Here is a 17,909-nt window from a genome sequence, read left to right as displayed (position 1 = left end):
GTACACCAATAATATTTTGACACCTCACCACCTTATCCCATCTCCTTGTTTAATTCTTTTTCTTTTTCTTTTAACCCACCATATCAAAAAGGAGAAATGGGTATGATTTTGTTTCAAAATTGGTATTATCTGATTTGGGGTTTGGAGATTGTTTCAGATGTATTTGAAATCCGATGTGTGTATATGTATGACAGTATGAATGAACATGTGTAGCCGTATGTGTGTGTGTGTCTTGTGTTCATATGTACACTTGAGCTACTACCATTAACATGTGAGCATGCATTTCCAAAAAAATAAAAGCTAGCATGAAAATGAGATGGGAAGTAGAAGATGCTACCCATTTCTTTCTGTTGTTCTCTGTTTTTCCATGCTCTTTTGTTTATGGTTCCATGCTGAGTGTTGCCTGATAATAGACACAGAGCAGAGCTATAGTCTTTAAATCCAAAATCAAATGGGAAAATGAAATACATAATAATAAATAGAAAAGAAAAAGGCTTCTTATGAACCTGTTGGATTTGCAGGTTGTGGGTGGCATTGATGGTAGTTTTGGGTGATTAATTTTTTTTTTTATGTGGTGGGTTGCAATTTGTTGTGATTGTGGTGGTTGGGGGTGTGACCGTGGCTGTGACAATGGTTGACCGTGACTGAGGTGTGGTTGTTGTGGCTGTAGTGTGGTTGTTGTGGCTGAAGCGTGGTTGTTGTGGTTGAAGCTGTACTCGTTGTGGCAGTCGTGGGTCTCTGGGTTGTTTTTGTTTTTGTTTTCTGGTTGATGGTGGTATGAAGATGTGGGTTTGGGTGATGATGAGGTTGTGGGTCTGGGTTTGTGAGTTTGGTGGTTAGGGATTGTGGTGGCTGTCGGCTGGTGGTTTTTTTTTTTTTATGATAGTGGTAGCTAGTAGTGGCTAGGCATGAGTGTGGCTGTGACTAGGGTTGCTTGGACAAAGAAGAAAGTGATGGGTTTCATTAGAGAAAGAAAGAGACACAGTGGTAAAATAAAAATAATATTATTTAAATGAAGTTCTAAAAAAAATTGAATGGTTGATGTTAGATGTATTGTAAAATGGTATGTTAAAATTGATAAAGTAAAATTTTGAGATGTTAAATGCTAAAAAATTTGCATTCTTTGATGAAAATGCTCTAAGAAAGAGAAAGGAAAAATGTATGCTTTTACCTTTGTGCCTTCATTAATACATATTAATACACTTGTAATGATGGGGAAATTCATATATTAGTACACCTGTAATTTCTTAAAGTGTGAAGGATATATTAATCATTTACAATATAAAATGGTGGACCTAGAAAATTAGTTCCATCACTTCCTGTCATTTTCGCCCAAATTGGGTTAATACCAAAACAGTAGGGCCCATGGAAAAAGCAGCACTCCACCTCATCAACTTTTCTTTTCTCTTGGATAACCAAACAGTAGAAATGATCTTTCTTCCTTGCTCTTCCCTTCTTTTCTTTTCCCTTACCCCTTTCCAAACACAGTGTTAGGGTTTAGGGATGGAAATTAATACCTTTAAGGTTATTGAAAATTTTCTAGCAATTGGAACAAACCTTAACTCACTGAATTAGAACTTAGACTGCAATGCACTTAAAGAATTATACTTTAAATCAACAATTATGAATAAAACTTGACATGCTCATTAATTAAAAGAAATTAACTTGACTTTTTACTAAATCACATGTATGACTTTATAAAAATGAAGGACCAAATATGGACCCAGATAAAAACAAGACATGTAGTTTAAGAAAATCAGTTAAATGCCTTAGGCAATGCTCAAAACTAGGCCAGTCCATGGGTCGGGCCGGTTCGGTTTTGGACTCAACCCAAACCCGACCCGCCAGTGTCAGGTGGAAGGTGAAGGGACCTAAAATCGACCATGACATCAATTAGTCGAATCAATTTTGGGTTCAAGTGATGCTCAAGTCAATTCAGTCAGTGGTGAAAGTCATCAAAATTTGCAAATGTCACTGAAATCTGCAAAAACTCTCTGAAATCTACTGGGATTTGGTCAGATTTGGCTAAATCTCACCAGATTTGGTCGATATCTCACCGGATTTGAGCTTGATCTTGTCGGAGTTGGCCGGATTTTGTATATATGATCGATCAGGTCAGGTGGCTCGGGTTTTGGAGAAGAAAACCCACCACTCGACTCACTGACGTCAATTCTTGGAGGCGGTGGAAAATCTGTTGACTGATGGGAGCGTCGGTTCGGTGGGTGTTGGTCGGGTTTGGACACCCCTACTTAAAACTTAATGGCATGCTCAAATAAAATAAAATAAAAAACTCAAATGGTATATTTAGTACCAACTTTCCATGAAACTTACTCCAAAATCTTAGCACGCTTTCCATAGGAAATTATGTACTATTTCCACAATTAAAATTCAAAATAGATAATTTCATTCAATTAGTGAAATCTCATTCAAACCAACTCTAATTTTCATCCATCACTAATCAAATTACATGGAATTTCATGGTTTTAAATATAACATCAAAATTAATCTAATTACATGGTTAAATTTCAATTTAAGCTCAATCAAATTTAGTCAATTGCATAAAAAATGATAAAAGTAAAAAAAATAAATAAATGAGGTTCAACCATTAAAACTATGAAATCCTTTAATTTATGGCTAAAACTTTTATCAAAATTTAGAGCCGGACAAAATATGATATCAACACAATGTAAATTTACATGATTATTATAACAACCACATATTTTTACACAAGTTTGCATGACCAAATGTGAGTGAATTTTGGACTTGATTGACTAAAATGTAGTCATTTTCCTACTATACAAGCACTTGGCGCTTTAAAATTTTACAAATACATATTTTAATAATTGTTTTGAAAAGTAAATGTGTAAGATAGAAAATGCAGAATTTTATACTAAATTAAACATTAAAATTTACCCAATACAATGTTTTAAAGTATATTGTAAAAATGTATATGTAAATTAAATAAAATAAATTTTTAGTGAGGTAAAATGTTTTTTTTTTGTTTTGGTACCCAATATAAATGTGTTTTAAATCTAAAACACAAAAACCAAACCTCATGTTAGTACAAAACAAAATAAGTAGGCAAATTATGAGTGATGGGGTAAAAGTAGATAAATTATGACAAAATTATAGTAAAAATTGTGATCCTTAACATTACTCTTATAACAATGATGAAGCAGAAAAAAATTTATCTTTTGTCAGATTTTATTTTATTTAGAAATAATTATAACATTCTATAAATCTCGCAACTCAAACCTTTTTTCTAAACTCCCAAGCGGATGAAGAGATTTAAATTCAGTCCAAGACGCTTGACTTCTTTTGCCAAATATACCGAGTTATTTTCGTACTCTTATTAATACCAAACCAAAATGTCCAAAACCAAATCAAAAGTTAAAAACAATGTGTACCGTGCACTGAAAAGGGACCACAAATCCAGCATATTAAGACGTGTGTCAGTGTGTTTGTCATTGTGCAACTTGACAAAAGCCATGCTAGTCCTGCTGTGCAGGTTGATTTGCAGAGTTCTGTACCAGCTAATTTACAACTTTGTTCGTTGTGCCAAATCAATTTGGATAGGCTTTGACACCACAAGAACACAATAATCAGCTGAAAGGCTATGAACACCTCAAGCTGATATATATGTTGATTTTTTCTATGGAGTCATGGCATTCTATGTGGTTTAAGTTTAATCTGTCATAGTGACTGTGGTCTTCTGGGTCGTGAGCTTTAGACAGCTTTTATGCAACCAGTCGATTGAAGATTATAACAAAGGCCTGAACAATCCAAATATTCTTAAAAGATTTTATAAACACCACTTTGTATAAAAATGACCAGGCAAACTTGTCATTGAAACCAAAAGCAAAAATATTTTGAGAAATGGATAAAACAAACCTGACTTCTGTAGCTTACCAAATTAATAGAATTCACTCATTTTTGCACGTTGAACATTTTTTATATTGTATGCATCCATCTAATCTAACCTCGTCGTCTAGAACCATATACAAAATGACTGTTAAATATGAATGTAACACTTGTGGTTTACATTTCCGTTAGTATTACAAGGGCAAGATACATCAAAGATGTTATCTCAAAAGGGCCACAAGTCACCCCAAAGAGATCTTTTGGCCTGATGGTGTAATGTAGGATTCTTACTTTGAGTGACAACCACACGCTCAAACGAACCCTCCGAGCCATCTTGATTGGTTGATCGACAAATATCCATTGTGACATGCCTGCCCCGTCGAACAGGTGAAAAAATAATCCTGCCCCAACCACCCCCAAGATCAGCAGAGGCTGTTTCTTCTTCCTCCTCATCTTCGTCATTCTGGTCAGCAGCATCAGTATCCATTACATCTGAATCATAGGTAGCTGGATCCACTTCTTCATATGGAATATTATCAGCCTCTTGCTGTAACTTGATTAAGTCCTCTATCCAGGTCAAAAGAGAAAATTTCAGAAAGACCAAAAATGAAGTTCAAAAATTCCCAGATTGCACTAGAATGCAAGCTGATTAGCACGTGCATGCTAGGAATCACAATATAGCAAAAACATGCTTTGAGTGTATTCAGTTGTACCATAGTCAATTTCAAGATCTTCCGGATTTCTTTTTGCATGTTGTTCCTTCAATGTCTCAAATTCCATGCCATCAAGGGGCCAGGGTTCACTGATTAAATTGAACAGTCATGTAAAATATTTACATAAGGAGCTGCAAGGTGATGGAAATATAAAAAATAAAATTGAAGAATTAAAAATGATTTTAGAAATCATATTTGGCATTTTTTGCAAATATGCTCATCATAGAGATTGATAGAAACTAGAAAGAACGCATGATGAAAAGTCACTTAACTAATTAAGAATTAATATGTAAAAGAATCATTTTCATTCTGATGAACTTCAAAAATACCATCAAATAAACAGTTTGATATTCTTTTGTAATTTTTTTTTTTAACAAAAATATAAAGTAAGCTTTACTATTTTAGAATTGAGCCACTGATGACTAAGAAAATTAATGAATAAACAGCCCCATCTCTTTGAAAGCAACTCTTCAAATACTCACCTTGGTCTTTGTCCTCGTCTAAAAGCAACGAAAGAAAATTTCTCATCCTCAAAGCCACGTAAAGGTGGTTCCCCCTTGGCACGCTACAAAAATGCCACTGATTAGAGAGAAGATAATAGCAATGGCATAAATTTCCTAAATGCTTTCAATTTACTTTTAATATATATATATATATATATATATATATATTCTCAGAACTAGAAGAATCATAGGAATAAAAGTGTCAAACAACTTCCAAATAAGAAGAGAACACAATTTGTATAGCTCTTTGACAACATTTTTTTTTGAGGGCACTACATTAGAAAAGTAACCTGCAAGGTTAGGACTTGTATTGACACCCATGATAAATCATTTAAACACAAGGATCTAACACCCGCTTCACAAGAAACTCTTGAAACATGCTTGGAACATCTGTCAAACAAATATGACATTGCATGCATCATGATTTCAAAGACCAGACTTCACTGGCTGATCAGACCAGGTTAACTGGTAACCAGTGTCTAGGCTGATACAGTCCAAAAAAAGGGCAATTTGAATTTTATTCAAAAATGATGAAACCTGGAAAAACCCAGAAACAAAAAAAAAAATGCATCACATGCATTATATTATTATCATCATTATCATTAAACTAAGAATAAATGAACTAACTTTTCATTTATTTATTTATTTTTTTTTTTTTTTTTTTTTTTTTTTTGAGAAAGAACTTTTCATTTAACTTCAGAATGCTATGCCCAAAAAAGATTAGCCCATGCATTCAACACTCCACATACTTGAAGGAGGGTGCTATTTATAAAGGAAAAGGTATAAAAATTTCCTTTATTTTTCTAATGTGGGACTTGTAATACTTCTTGTTAAAACCTCACACTTATTTATGAAGGAAAAATTATAGCATCTTCATTCTTTTAATATGAAACTTGAAATACTTTTCAAATAAAAAAAATTCATTCATTTTTTCAATGTGTGATTTCCATGTTCTTTAATTATTTATGCTGGTCTGGCTTGAAAACCTTGAACTCCTCCCTTTTCTGATTCTTTTCACAGTTCAAGTTTTAAATCCATGGCATGCATATCAACATGTAGCAGATTGGCCTACTTATAGATGATATACCAAATGGTTAACTAAGCAAAGGAACAGTAGCCACATGGGGTAGACAGAGTAGGATATGGATTAAGGGAGGAACCTTGTATGCACGTTGTGATGATGTCCTCTCCAAGCGTTGGACAAAATGACAGTACTTACTAGTTCTTGTCAGTGGACATTGTCCATCATGAGGGCACTGCATCAAGAGAACTATATGTGAGAAAAAGAGAATTGGAAAGAAAAAAAGGGGGGGGGGGGGTGGGGAGGAGATGACCGTAACACTCACAGGGGCAACTATGAATGCACCGCTTTTTTGAGCCACCACCAAGTCCTTTGAAGTTGTATTGATTGCAGCTTTAGATTTACGGAGTTTCTAAGAAGTCATGAATATGGCACTATACATGAGAAGGGTTAATAAAGCACAATAGTTAATCAGAAACACAAGAGTCCGGCAACAGATATTGAATCAGTACTGTAACTAAAATTGTCCTGAAGAATGAACAACTTACCCTTTTCTCCATCCATAATATATGAGATCGCATTTGAGATATTACATTAAATCCATGAGGCGTTCCAGGTTCAACCAAAACCTACTCCACATTTGGATTTCAGAAAAAAAAAAAAAAAAAAAAAAAAAAATCAATGGAGAAAACTTGAAAGCTGAAAAGTGTATAACTATAAAATCAATTAAAGCAACCAATAATGTAACATTTCTCAATTCCATGCATGAATGTGACAAAACATGAAATTTTCCATAAGCAGGTATCATACCAGAACATCCTGTGTAAGATCCCAAAGCTGGCGTACTATAGTGATTCTGTCCTTCAGAGATGGTATCTCCCCAAGCACATAGGACTTCACCCCATAGCCAACAGACAATAAACATCAATTAGTACCAGGAAGAGGCCACAACTCCGGATTTTCAAATAAATATTTGTATGCTCTCTTATAAATCAAAAATAGTAATGGAAGTTTCATTTGTATTGTATAAATGGGCTAAATAAAACCAAATAAAAATAATAATACACATTTGATGAAAGATTCCTTAGGTGCAGTGGTTTAAAAAAATAATATATCAAATAGAAACATGATACTTCCTACATTCATGCCAAGACTCAAATAACTTTTGGGAAAATGTTTTAGGAAGAGACCAAGAAGAATGCAACTTACAGCAATCACAAGGTCATGTCTTCTCTCTGACTTATTGATGCTTTTAGTAAGTGCCTGAATGCTATCATAACTATGAATAAGTGGCAGATTCTTCATACCTAAAACAATTGTAACATATAAATATTAGAATTATGTTTTGATCAAATGACTTCTTTATCTCATGAATTTGTACGGGAAAAGAGGGAGGTGGGAAGGGGGAACCAGATGATAGTCACATAGAAAAACCTATTGATACTACAAACATATTTAACATTTCATAAAAAAATGTCAATGAGGCAACATAATTTCAATGCACACAATGATGGCATGTCAAATGAAATCTAAATCTAAATTTCTCCTTAAAATAAAAATTAATAGGTTAATCATAATTCAAAAGCCTATCCCCCCATTTCTTAACAGGAATGCTTGAGCATTATTTGCAGCCATACCTCATGTATTTAGATTTAGAATGAAGCATTAGAGGAGATACTTTGGAATAATAACGAATCAATGGAAATAGAGGTTAGGCCATGTCACAATGATACTTCTAAAAGAATGCAGCAGAATTGGAATATTCTTGGAGAATGAAGATCTATGGGTTCTGGTACCACTTTAGATTCCATTTTTAAAGTTTTAACAATATTATGACATATGATAGTTGCAAAATGATATTAGGATCTATGAAAGAGTTCACTATGCACAAGGTTTTACACAAATTAAGCTTGTTATAGCAGGCATATAAGCATCATATCATGCACCTGGTGCAAATCATACCCGGTAAATTTCATTGACCTAAGCTAATTCATGATTAAGTCATAAGCTATTGTTTTATAAAGTTATTCTCTACATGAACACTATTTTTGCATGACTTCCAAATCCAAGACTCCAAACCCACACAATGGAACCAATACAATTTAGCACTCAGCCGAAATACACAACAAAGAGTTACTATATGGTCCCTTCAAACAATAGTAATTTTTCCTCTAATTTCCAACTGCTCTTTGAAATTTTAATACTACAACAATCTCACAGAAAGATCAACTACTTGAAAAGAGAAAACTGTCAGTTACCTTGTATAAGGCTCCGGCCAGCACGCTGCATTGACTGGGATGGCTCCACTAAATTGACTTTCTCCAAGGACTGTGGCCACACTTCTCGCAGGGCCCTACAAAATATTGTTCACATTGACGCAAATGCAGCTACTAAGAGATAACAATAAACCAACATGCATTTTAGTATGCAGGTGACTATATTGGGAGATATTAAAATGAGCTTTTCACCAGAAAGCCGAACCCGTGCCAGCACCAAAATCCAACACTCTAGCTGGAGAGAAACCTGGTAGCCTTCTACGAACCTAAACACCCAAAATATACAAAAATTATAACGAAACAATAATTCAAATTTCCAAATCCCAAAAGCTTCATTTGCTTTCTAAGAACACATACAGGGGGAAAAAATTTAATTCAAGGGAACTAAAACCCTTCACCCAGTTAAGCCTAATTCAACTCTCTGACTCAGTTAAGCTCAGCACTTCATCTAAGTCTCAAATTTTGGCAACCAAAAAAAACAAAACAAAAACAAAAAACCCAGCAATTCCACACACAAGAAACACCCACACAATTTCTGTCATTTCACTTCTATTTCTATACTACCTCCTTGAGAACTCGGTAACATGCAGAGAACACAGCAGGCATCCGAGATGCAACATAAGCGGCAGTCTCATCCTCCATATACTTGAAGCCAATGTCACCATAGGAGCTCTTGATCTTCCACCGCTGCTTCGAATGCTCTACCGTTTTCAATGGATCCTCCACCAGCTCCCTCGACGTTGTCATCACCATCTGCGCATTCACATCCTTGATTGTGTTCAGAGACTGTGATAGCCTCAGCACCTTCCTCTTCATGTGCGGCTCCTCAAGCTCTGTAACCCCAATCCCCCACCTCCAGAAATCAAATGCTTATATATAGAAAGAAGCATACATACATACATATCTGTAACCCCAAAAACACTCCAAAAATCAAATGCTTGTAAATAGAAAGAAGCATACATACATACACACATGAAAACCCAAACCCACCTCCAAAAATGAAATGCTTATACATAAAATGAATCATACATCCCTATCTATAACCCAAACCCGCCTCCAAAAACACTAATTACACATACAAAGAAGCACACATATCTGTACCCCAAACCCACTTCCATAAATCAAATTCTTATACAAACAAAGAGTCCAACAATACATATCTGATAAACTACGACTTGTCCCAAATGCTTAAGCTATTAATAAATGGTGAATTTAATCATTTAATCATAATTCCAACACTCCTCCTTGATAAATGGGACCCAGCACATGGAAATGAACACAAGCAAGCCTTTTACCCAAGCTGAGCTTGGGCAATTCATAAACAACTTGGTTCATTTGCAGTCTTAAGTTCGAGCTATTAAGAAATGATAAATTTAATCATTTAACTAAATCACAACCCAAAACCCACCTCCAAAAATGAAATGCTTATACAATCAAAGAATCAAACACACATATTTCTAACTCCAAAACAATCAAACACTTGTGCATACATACATACAAGTATGCATATTATGAAAACAATTCAGGGAAGCATTTGGGAAATGAGTAAATGGGTAGTAGCTACCTCGGAGATATTTTTTGATGGCACGGCGGAGACGAACCGGAACGACCAGGCAGCGCTGGGATTGCTTAGCGGCGGCGCGGAGATTTTCTGGGGTGAAGATTTTTTTAGAGGTTTCGGGCAAAAGGGTCGCCATTTTCGTATGTTGGTGGAGCTGTAACTGTGAGGAGAAGAGCTGGTTTCTTCTGTGAGTGAGAGAGTGAATCGAGTTTGGGTGTGTGGGTTTTTGGACGCAGAATAATAGGGTTTTAGGGGTTTTGGGCTTGATGATGGGTTTATCCTTTTAGGCATAGGTCCATTCCAAGCCCGACATCCTCTCTTATTCTTCCTTGATACAATTTTCATAAAATATTTCACAACTAACAAGATAATAAGTTATATGTGCAAAATGTTTCACAAGTGACGAGATGGTAAGTTATATTTTTACAAATTTTTCATAACTTCCAATATAACAAGTTGCTAATAGTAGATAATAAAGTGAAATCAATAAAAACCAATAATAAAAAAAATGCTAACTCAAAGTGTTGTGAATTATTGTAAGAACTATTGTGTCAGCAATATTACCCTCAAAAGCATTTTCTACCCTTAAAAGCATTTTTTTTTTCCTAGGAGGTAACCGAAGGAGGGGCTTAGTAGGGTATGAAATACGAATCCCAATATGCTAGAGAAATCATTTGGTCTTTTTGGGTGGAGTCCTCCACCTCATGCAAGAGGTTGTATTTGTTGCAACAAGAATATATAACATCTATTTTACATGGGATCCCATATTTGTGGGATCCACTCATATGATAGGGATATTATATATACCAGTTGGCAGCTACATAATAAAAATAAAGGATTTACTAACGTGTGTCCTTAAGGTACATATTAATAAACCATTTTAAAAAACTTTTTATGAAAAAAAGAAAAAATAATTAGTTGTTTTAACAGTTTTTTCAATTTTCTATAAAAACTTTCCCAAAATAGATGATTAATTTGTACCTTAAGAGTACACATTAACTGGACTTTAAAAATAAAAATCCCCTCTCATAGGGATAGGGCTCATTCTTATATGAGAGGGAGGATACATTCACCCAATGCAGAATAGATTTTCTCAAAAAAAATGAAAGACTCCATTGGAAGGACATAATAACCACTCAGTTATATTTTTATTTTGCTAATAAACAATAACCTCTCAATGTGCAGACACTAGAGGTGCTAGAAACCATTGGTTATTTATTACCCATTTCCTCCCTTTTCTCTTGACCTCTCCCTGGAACAACACTTGTCCACTATTCTTTTGATATTCCATTGATTTCCAAGAGGAATAGCTTTTGTTGCAAGATGCTATAGCATAGTAGTTAGCAGCAAAGCTCCAGGCAATAATCCTAGCACTCATAGAAACTTTGAACAAAGCAGTTGAGATGGGATATAGAAATCTGCTGATTCTGACGTAGAGAAAGCAATTGAAGAAATGCTGCACAGATGAAGGAACCATGGTATTGCTCAATAATAGCAGAGGGAAAAAACATACACATGGCAAAAACGTGATTCGCTGTGCATTTAAGGGGAAAACTAAAGACCCTAGACATTCGCTCTGTTTTTATAACTTCAATCAAAACCAAAGAGCAAGTTCTTGTTCATCTCAACAGACAATGTAGAAACCAAAAGGCAAGAGGAAAATGATCCCCATGTCCCCAACATCACAGCAAAATAGGGCAGGAATAAAACGAAACATTAATGACAGTACTAGAGTTTGAAAGCACTTTCCATCTCATTATGGAACCTCAAGAGTACATTCGCAGGTAGTGAATACAAAAAAGGAAATACATTAATAGGGATCTCATCCAAGAATACAAGCACCACCCTAAAAAAAATTACAGGAATCGAACAACTCTTTCTGCTCAGATACACGGCCAGCGAGAGACACCCAGAAGAACCCAGTCTAAAATGGGGTTGGCCAACTACAAAAATCTCAACCCTCTATTGAAACATATTCAGAATCAACTCTAATTTGAGCCAGTTTCCCTCGCCCAAAAATTTACTCAATCATAATTCCAATATCTAAATGAGATTAGCTCTCTTTAGGAACCTAATTGTCTGACAGTAATATGGCCATATTGATTCCACATAATCAAGGTATTTCTCCATCATCCACTCTTGCAATTCTTTCAACCTTTTTCTTGATAGCTCTTTGTAGTCTAGGTTCTTTATGTTCACTACAGGTTGCCAGAATCGAGCATGGACGTCTTCTTGAAGCTTCCCACATGCAAGATAGCTATAGGCCACCATGTAGTAAGTGGGTAGGTTTTTAATTATTTTGACAGTCTGCTTGAAGCTGAAGACATAGAGCGCGCACAACCAGCGGAAGATCTTGATGTAGGCGGCTATAATAAGGGGCCCAAAAACCCACAAAGGAGTCAACTCCTTTGAAACTTCAGCTCCATAAATAGAATTAACCACCAGGTACAAAGGAATGCTGCAAATTAAACAGAGAAATTAGAAGCAGCAGAAATGTGTATACTATAGCATTATTGCATTTTCACTTTTCATGCATTTCAATTTATCAAAACTATGTGATACAATATGAAGTGCATAACTGTATAATGCCAAAAGACTGCACTATATGACACTGCAGATGGTTGTGCTCAAGTTAACGATCGAGATTACCAATAGAACTGCAAGTTAGAAATCGCCCCTTATGATTATAATTAATTTCATTCACCTTTTTCCAAATTCAAAAAAATATTGCAGTTAAATTTTCAATTAGAATTGGTTAATACACCAGTGACATTCAGTAATAAGCTACACTATGCATTAATGCAATTTTCCATTAATATAGCATGTATCCTAGGCTCCATACATTGCAGACGATTCCAATAGAACAAGAAGGAAGCACTAACTCAATCAAAGTTATAGGGGCAGCAATTATTTTCACTGAGCTAAAAAAGAAAAAATGTGTTGGACTTAGGAGACCTTGACTAATGTTCCATTCATTATTAAGTAGGTATAAACAGTGCCTAATTGTGCCTGATTTCTTTTTATTTTTCTTTATATTATCCTTAGTATAACATATATGGTCTATTCTATCAACACTACACACAACTTGCTTTTAGTATGACTACCAGAAAAGTAAAATTGGTAGAAAATCATAGGAAAACAGACAAATTGACAGTTAAACATGCACCCACATTCCACACCCACGTACAAATCCATCTTAAGACATAATCCATAATGGATAAGGATATCTCAAGTCAAGCATGTCAACAGAAGAGAGATTAACAGGCAAAAACCAATATACTTACAATATTAGTAAAGGTATCTTTATTGTTGCATCCAGACCCAGAAAGTGGCACCAAACCGCCTTTAGAATCTCACCTCTTTCCTTTTTTTCCTTTTTCTCAGTCCCATGGTGAGTCTCTGATATCTCTGTTGGAGGTAGTTCTTCTCCCAAAATTCCATCCTCTACTTGACTTGGTGATTGTGTGCGCAACATTGTCAACCATTTCTTGAATAGTTTATGAATGGCAGGGGATGATGCAATGCTTTGATTCGCTTCAGAGGTATAAGAAAGTGGAATGTCATTCGCCTTTGGAGATTCTGTTATGGTATCCTCACTCTCTTTTAGTTTAACTGAATTCTTTGGTACCTTTGATCCATTTACTCTACCTGCTGATTCACCATTTTGGGCACTGCCTTTGAAAGCTGAAATTCTCAAAGACTTAAGTTTTGTTCCACGAATGCAAGAAGCCCCTACACTGTGGAAAAAAGTGTAAGAAGAATTACATCTAATAAATGACAGTGACAAATTTTAACGGCTATAAAATGAAGAAAGATTTATATTTTTTTTTTTTTTTTTGATAAGTAATAGTTTTATTGATAACAAAAAAGAGTCACCCAAGTATACAGGAAGTATACAAGGACAAAACAATCAATTACAAAAGTTAGATAAATCTAGCAGATCAACAACTGAAAATAAAGAATGACTCCCAAAGCTGACAACCAGTCCAGTAAAGTTCTAAAAAATAATAACTTGAGATCAGGCATGGTTCTCACTGTATCTTCAAAACTCTGGCTATTTCTAAAATAATACACACACACACACGCATAAATATATTACTTCTAAAGTATGAGAAAGAAAAATTGTTAGAATACCACCCACAAACATCAGTATACCAAATTTTTAAAAATTATAGATAATTTTAATCAGAAAAACTACACCTATATAACTCAAGAACATAGAAATTTACAAAGAATCATTGTAATATGCAGATAAAGAAGTTCAGAACAAAATTATACCTACCACCAGATCATGGAAGAAGCAATCACCCCCCACCCTCACCCCTCTCTTAAATTTATTTCATATGTTTTAACATTTATATTCTTTTTGAAGCAATCATTTTATTCAAAAGAGGAACGGCTCATGTACACAAGATGTATACATAAAACTCTCCTAAAGAATTACAATCTAAAAGGAGAGCCTATAAAATCTACAATAGAATGCTCATCACTTCTTTGGAGAGTACAAGATTACTCAAACAAAGATCTCAACAATGAAGATTTCAACCACAACTAGAATCTCCACACCATTAAATGCATGATTATTCCTCTCCCTCCATAACTACACTAGACAAAATGGGGCTATGTTCCAAGCAAATTGGCATGATTACTAAAATGATCCCTCCACCAAAAAAGCACACCCACCACTCTCCTGTACATCACCTAGTGAACCCAAAACATTAAGAAAAATAAAGGACCACGTCTCATGGGCAATAACACAGTGAATGGCATTTGAAATAACACAAATGAGTTTTTTAAAGAACAATACCACTTTTGACCCAAATAAAATAGTTTGACCACAGTCAAACAAAACCATATGCAAAAAAATTCATTAAAGCTTGTCCAATTTTCATCCTAGGTATATTTCATGATTTTAATGCCTACCAAATAAGTTGAATTTTTTTTTGGTTTATTTTATTTTTTTGGTTTCTTACTTCAACATTTTTTATTATTATTATGATTGATAAATCTGCGAGAAGTTTGAATCTGATACGCAGGCCTACCAATTAGTTACACAAAAAGGAGAGGCAGAATGAAGATAAGAGAAGGATGTGCTTGTGTTATGAACCATTATCCAATCGATTAACTGAAAATCCACAACTGTAAATCCAATAACTAATAAACATGAAAATATAAAACATTAACAACTTGAGGTGGCAGACTCCTTAAACCATCAAACATATAAGTCATATTTTCAATTCTCCTAGTTTTAAATGGTATATTGGCAGTAGGACACACTTGAGAAGGAAAATTCCCACCTTAAACGAATATTGTACTTTAATAGGTAACACCTATCTGCTTTCCCAACCATCTGAAGTGTGGCTGCATAATGCTTCAACATCATCCCTTTGCTCCATGATATTGGCCTCAAGGGAAATGTTGAATAAGAATTCTGAAATGCATAAAACAGATTAATATTTTTAGATTTCAAAATATTTGTAAGTCAAAATTTGAATCTAGGAATTAGTGAAAACAAGATGAGAACATTTTACAATAACTAGAAACTATCACACAGCAATAGTACATAGTGTGTTTATGCAAGATAACATGTCAAAAACTTTCATGGATTTTAACTAACATCGCATGGACATAGATCAAAAGTTAGGAGTCAATACAGTCTCAAAATAATTGACATGGCTGACTGAGACTCATGCTCCTTGGCTCATATGGAAAATATTGCAAGCACATATATGAGCAGATTTCTTGCACATGATTGTTAACTTATCTATGTTCATGTTGTTTAATCCATGTAAAAAACATTGACACCACCCATTAGCTGACTCATTTCTCTACCAGGTTATGCTTATTTAGATGCTTCCATGCATTGCAACCAGTACAAGAATTTAAAACTTAAAAAAGAACAAGGCAACATGTTAACGACATATGGATTAAGTGGCTCAGTATTTAATAAAACTAGTATGGGGGGCAAGATACATAGTCAGGCCTGAAACATTTATGAAGTGAATAAATAGATTATCTTCTTTCATATTTTTGATAAGTATTGTCTTCTTTCATGTAAACTTGAATTCCAGAAGTATCGCACAAAAATCAATTTATTGAGGAAGTTTTTTCTAAATGCTGAACTTTAACATTGTCATTTAGCCCAACATCTACCATTCTTTTGAATAGAACAATTGCATTCTTGGACTTCTTAAACTGGTTCTTTCCCAAAACCAAAACTTACAATTAAGAGTAGAAGATTTCTATACATGTAGATATATGAAACCCAGATAAATAAACGCGGGTTACACGTTGAACGTCACTAACTATCGTGTCTTTTAACCTCAAATAACTCTGCTTTCCAAACATCATACAAGCATATAGATAAAGTGATCAAGGCTTTCTTACATTACCTGCATTTGATGGGTTACCAACACCATTGTCTCACCCTCAACCACCCAATCATTTACTTAACAGGGCCTATTCAACCAAAAAAAAAAAGGACACAATAAACACGTAATTTATCCAAAGACAGAAGATAATCAGTCAAGTAAAATCCCCACAACATAATACAAAAAGTTCACAATTTTACAACAATATAATACAAGCAAGTTCTACAGAAGCAAAATTCACAATCACCCATCTGAATAATACTCAAAACCAAAGAATATTGAAAAACACAAATTCCAAAATCTGTAAACAAAATCTAAACTTTCGGTCAAAAAAACCCATAGCATGGTCAACTTTTACTAGTAAACAACAACAACACACACTCTCCAATACCCAACAAGGATTGACACAAAAAAATGGCGTGAGAATTATGCATCCCCAATTATTAGCAGAAGAAAAGCTAAGTTTTTCATTTTCTTATAGAAAAGAAGGGAAACAACGACAAAAAAAAAAAAACCCAGAATGTAATATTTTAAATTCAATTTCCTTTCCTTTTTTCCACAATTTTCTAGGCCACCAAACAGAATCAAATACATTACCAGCCCAAAAAAAAAAAAAAAAAAAAAAGAAAGAAAGAAAGAAAGAAAGACCCAGAAAGCAAAAGCCTAAGATAAAGCGAAAGACAACAACTTTAGCTCCAAAAGGTGTAAATTTACACTGACCTGTGCAGTTGAATTCATGAGCTCCTCAAAACCCAAATCTTTTTTCTATTTTCTATATGGGGGTGCTAAAAAAAACAGAACTTGATACAATTATGATAAGAATAAGAGCACCCTTTTTTATCTTTATCCTCTAATTGAATTTCTATTAATATAACAAAGAGATAGAGTTTGCGTGATTGAATTTAGGGTTTTTATAGGGACCCTTTTTTTCACAGTGGATATGATATTATTATATGATGATAATGAAGCACCCAAAAAAAAAAAAAAAACCTAAAACTAGAGCGTAAGGGAATGTAAAGAAAGGCGGTTGAAAAATAAAAAATAATTATAATTAAAATTAAAATGGAAAATTTGGAATTGGTGGTCTTTGTGGCCTGACCCGTTTTGGTGATTCGGGTTGTGGGTCTAGTGAGTTTCTTTTTTTAAAATTATTATAAAGAAAAGGTAAAGGATTTGGCCTTGAAACACCCACGTCATGACAAAAAGGTTAAGAAGTAAGAAGTTTATCATTCTTGGACATTACGCCTCCCTTGAGTTAAGCAAGACATTTGGACTCCAAAAATGCCATGCTCATAATATTTTCACAATAAATTTTAAGTAATTGATTGTTATTAATGGATAATAAAATAATTTTAGTAATTAGTTCAATTTAGAACCAATAATAACTTACTATCCTGAATTTATTATAAAAATGTTGTGAACATAGAATTTTTCTTTCAACTCTAAAGACTTAAGGTGTTACAAGTAGTATTAGAGTAATGTGCCATCTGTTGGTAGATGTTATGTATGTCATGAGTTGTACGTGTGAGAAAGTACATATGTAGGACCTTGATAGAGCCTCACATTAATTAGTGATAGAGAAGTTGAGAAATTTATAATTCTC

At 34.3% G+C, this 17,909-nt stretch overlaps 2 protein-coding genes across 4 annotated transcripts; both read right to left on the bottom strand.

Annotated features, from left to right (window-relative positions):
* Window positions 1-3,846: 3,846 nt before the first annotated feature.
* On the bottom strand, window positions 3,847-10,277 carry LOC115962472 (methyltransferase-like protein 17, mitochondrial). The gene is made up of 12 exons (XM_031081316.1): window positions 9,939-10,277; window positions 8,939-9,207; window positions 8,567-8,640; window positions 8,357-8,451; window positions 7,308-7,405; window positions 6,909-6,992; window positions 6,647-6,727; window positions 6,424-6,510; window positions 6,238-6,333; window positions 5,057-5,139; window positions 4,575-4,663; window positions 3,847-4,428 (listed from the first exon to the last, which is right to left on the bottom strand). Exons 1-12 carry the CDS (start codon window positions 10,069-10,071, stop codon window positions 4,088-4,090), a joined length of 1,530 nt encoding a protein of 509 aa, XP_030937176.1. The 5' UTR covers window positions 10,072-10,277; the 3' UTR covers window positions 3,847-4,087.
* Window positions 10,278-11,664: 1,387 nt separating this feature from the next.
* On the bottom strand, window positions 11,665-17,268 carry LOC115964002. 3 transcript variants are annotated; one of them, XM_031083285.1, is made up of 5 exons: window positions 17,027-17,264; window positions 16,328-16,394; window positions 15,233-15,366; window positions 13,220-13,672; window positions 11,665-12,393 (listed from the first exon to the last, which is right to left on the bottom strand). In XM_031083285.1, exons 2-5 carry the CDS (start codon window positions 16,352-16,354, stop codon window positions 11,979-11,981), a joined length of 1,029 nt encoding a protein of 342 aa, XP_030939145.1. In that variant the 5' UTR covers window positions 16,355-16,394; window positions 17,027-17,264; the 3' UTR covers window positions 11,665-11,978. The 3 variants fall into 3 exon arrangements, with proteins under 3 accessions (XP_030939145.1, XP_030939146.1, XP_030939147.1); XM_031083287.1 differs by having other exon boundaries at window positions 12,309-12,393; window positions 13,293-13,672; window positions 17,027-17,268; XM_031083286.1 differs by lacking the exon at window positions 16,328-16,394 and having other exon boundaries at window positions 17,027-17,265.
* Between the last annotated feature and the right edge of the window lie 641 nt (window positions 17,269-17,909).

Source organism: Quercus lobata, chromosome 10 (assembly GCF_001633185.2).
Source record: "Quercus lobata isolate SW786 chromosome 10, ValleyOak3.0 Primary Assembly, whole genome shotgun sequence".
Taxonomy (NCBI): Eukaryota; Viridiplantae; Streptophyta; class Magnoliopsida; order Fagales; family Fagaceae; genus Quercus; species Quercus lobata.
This window is presented reverse-complemented; position numbering and strand designations above follow the sequence as displayed.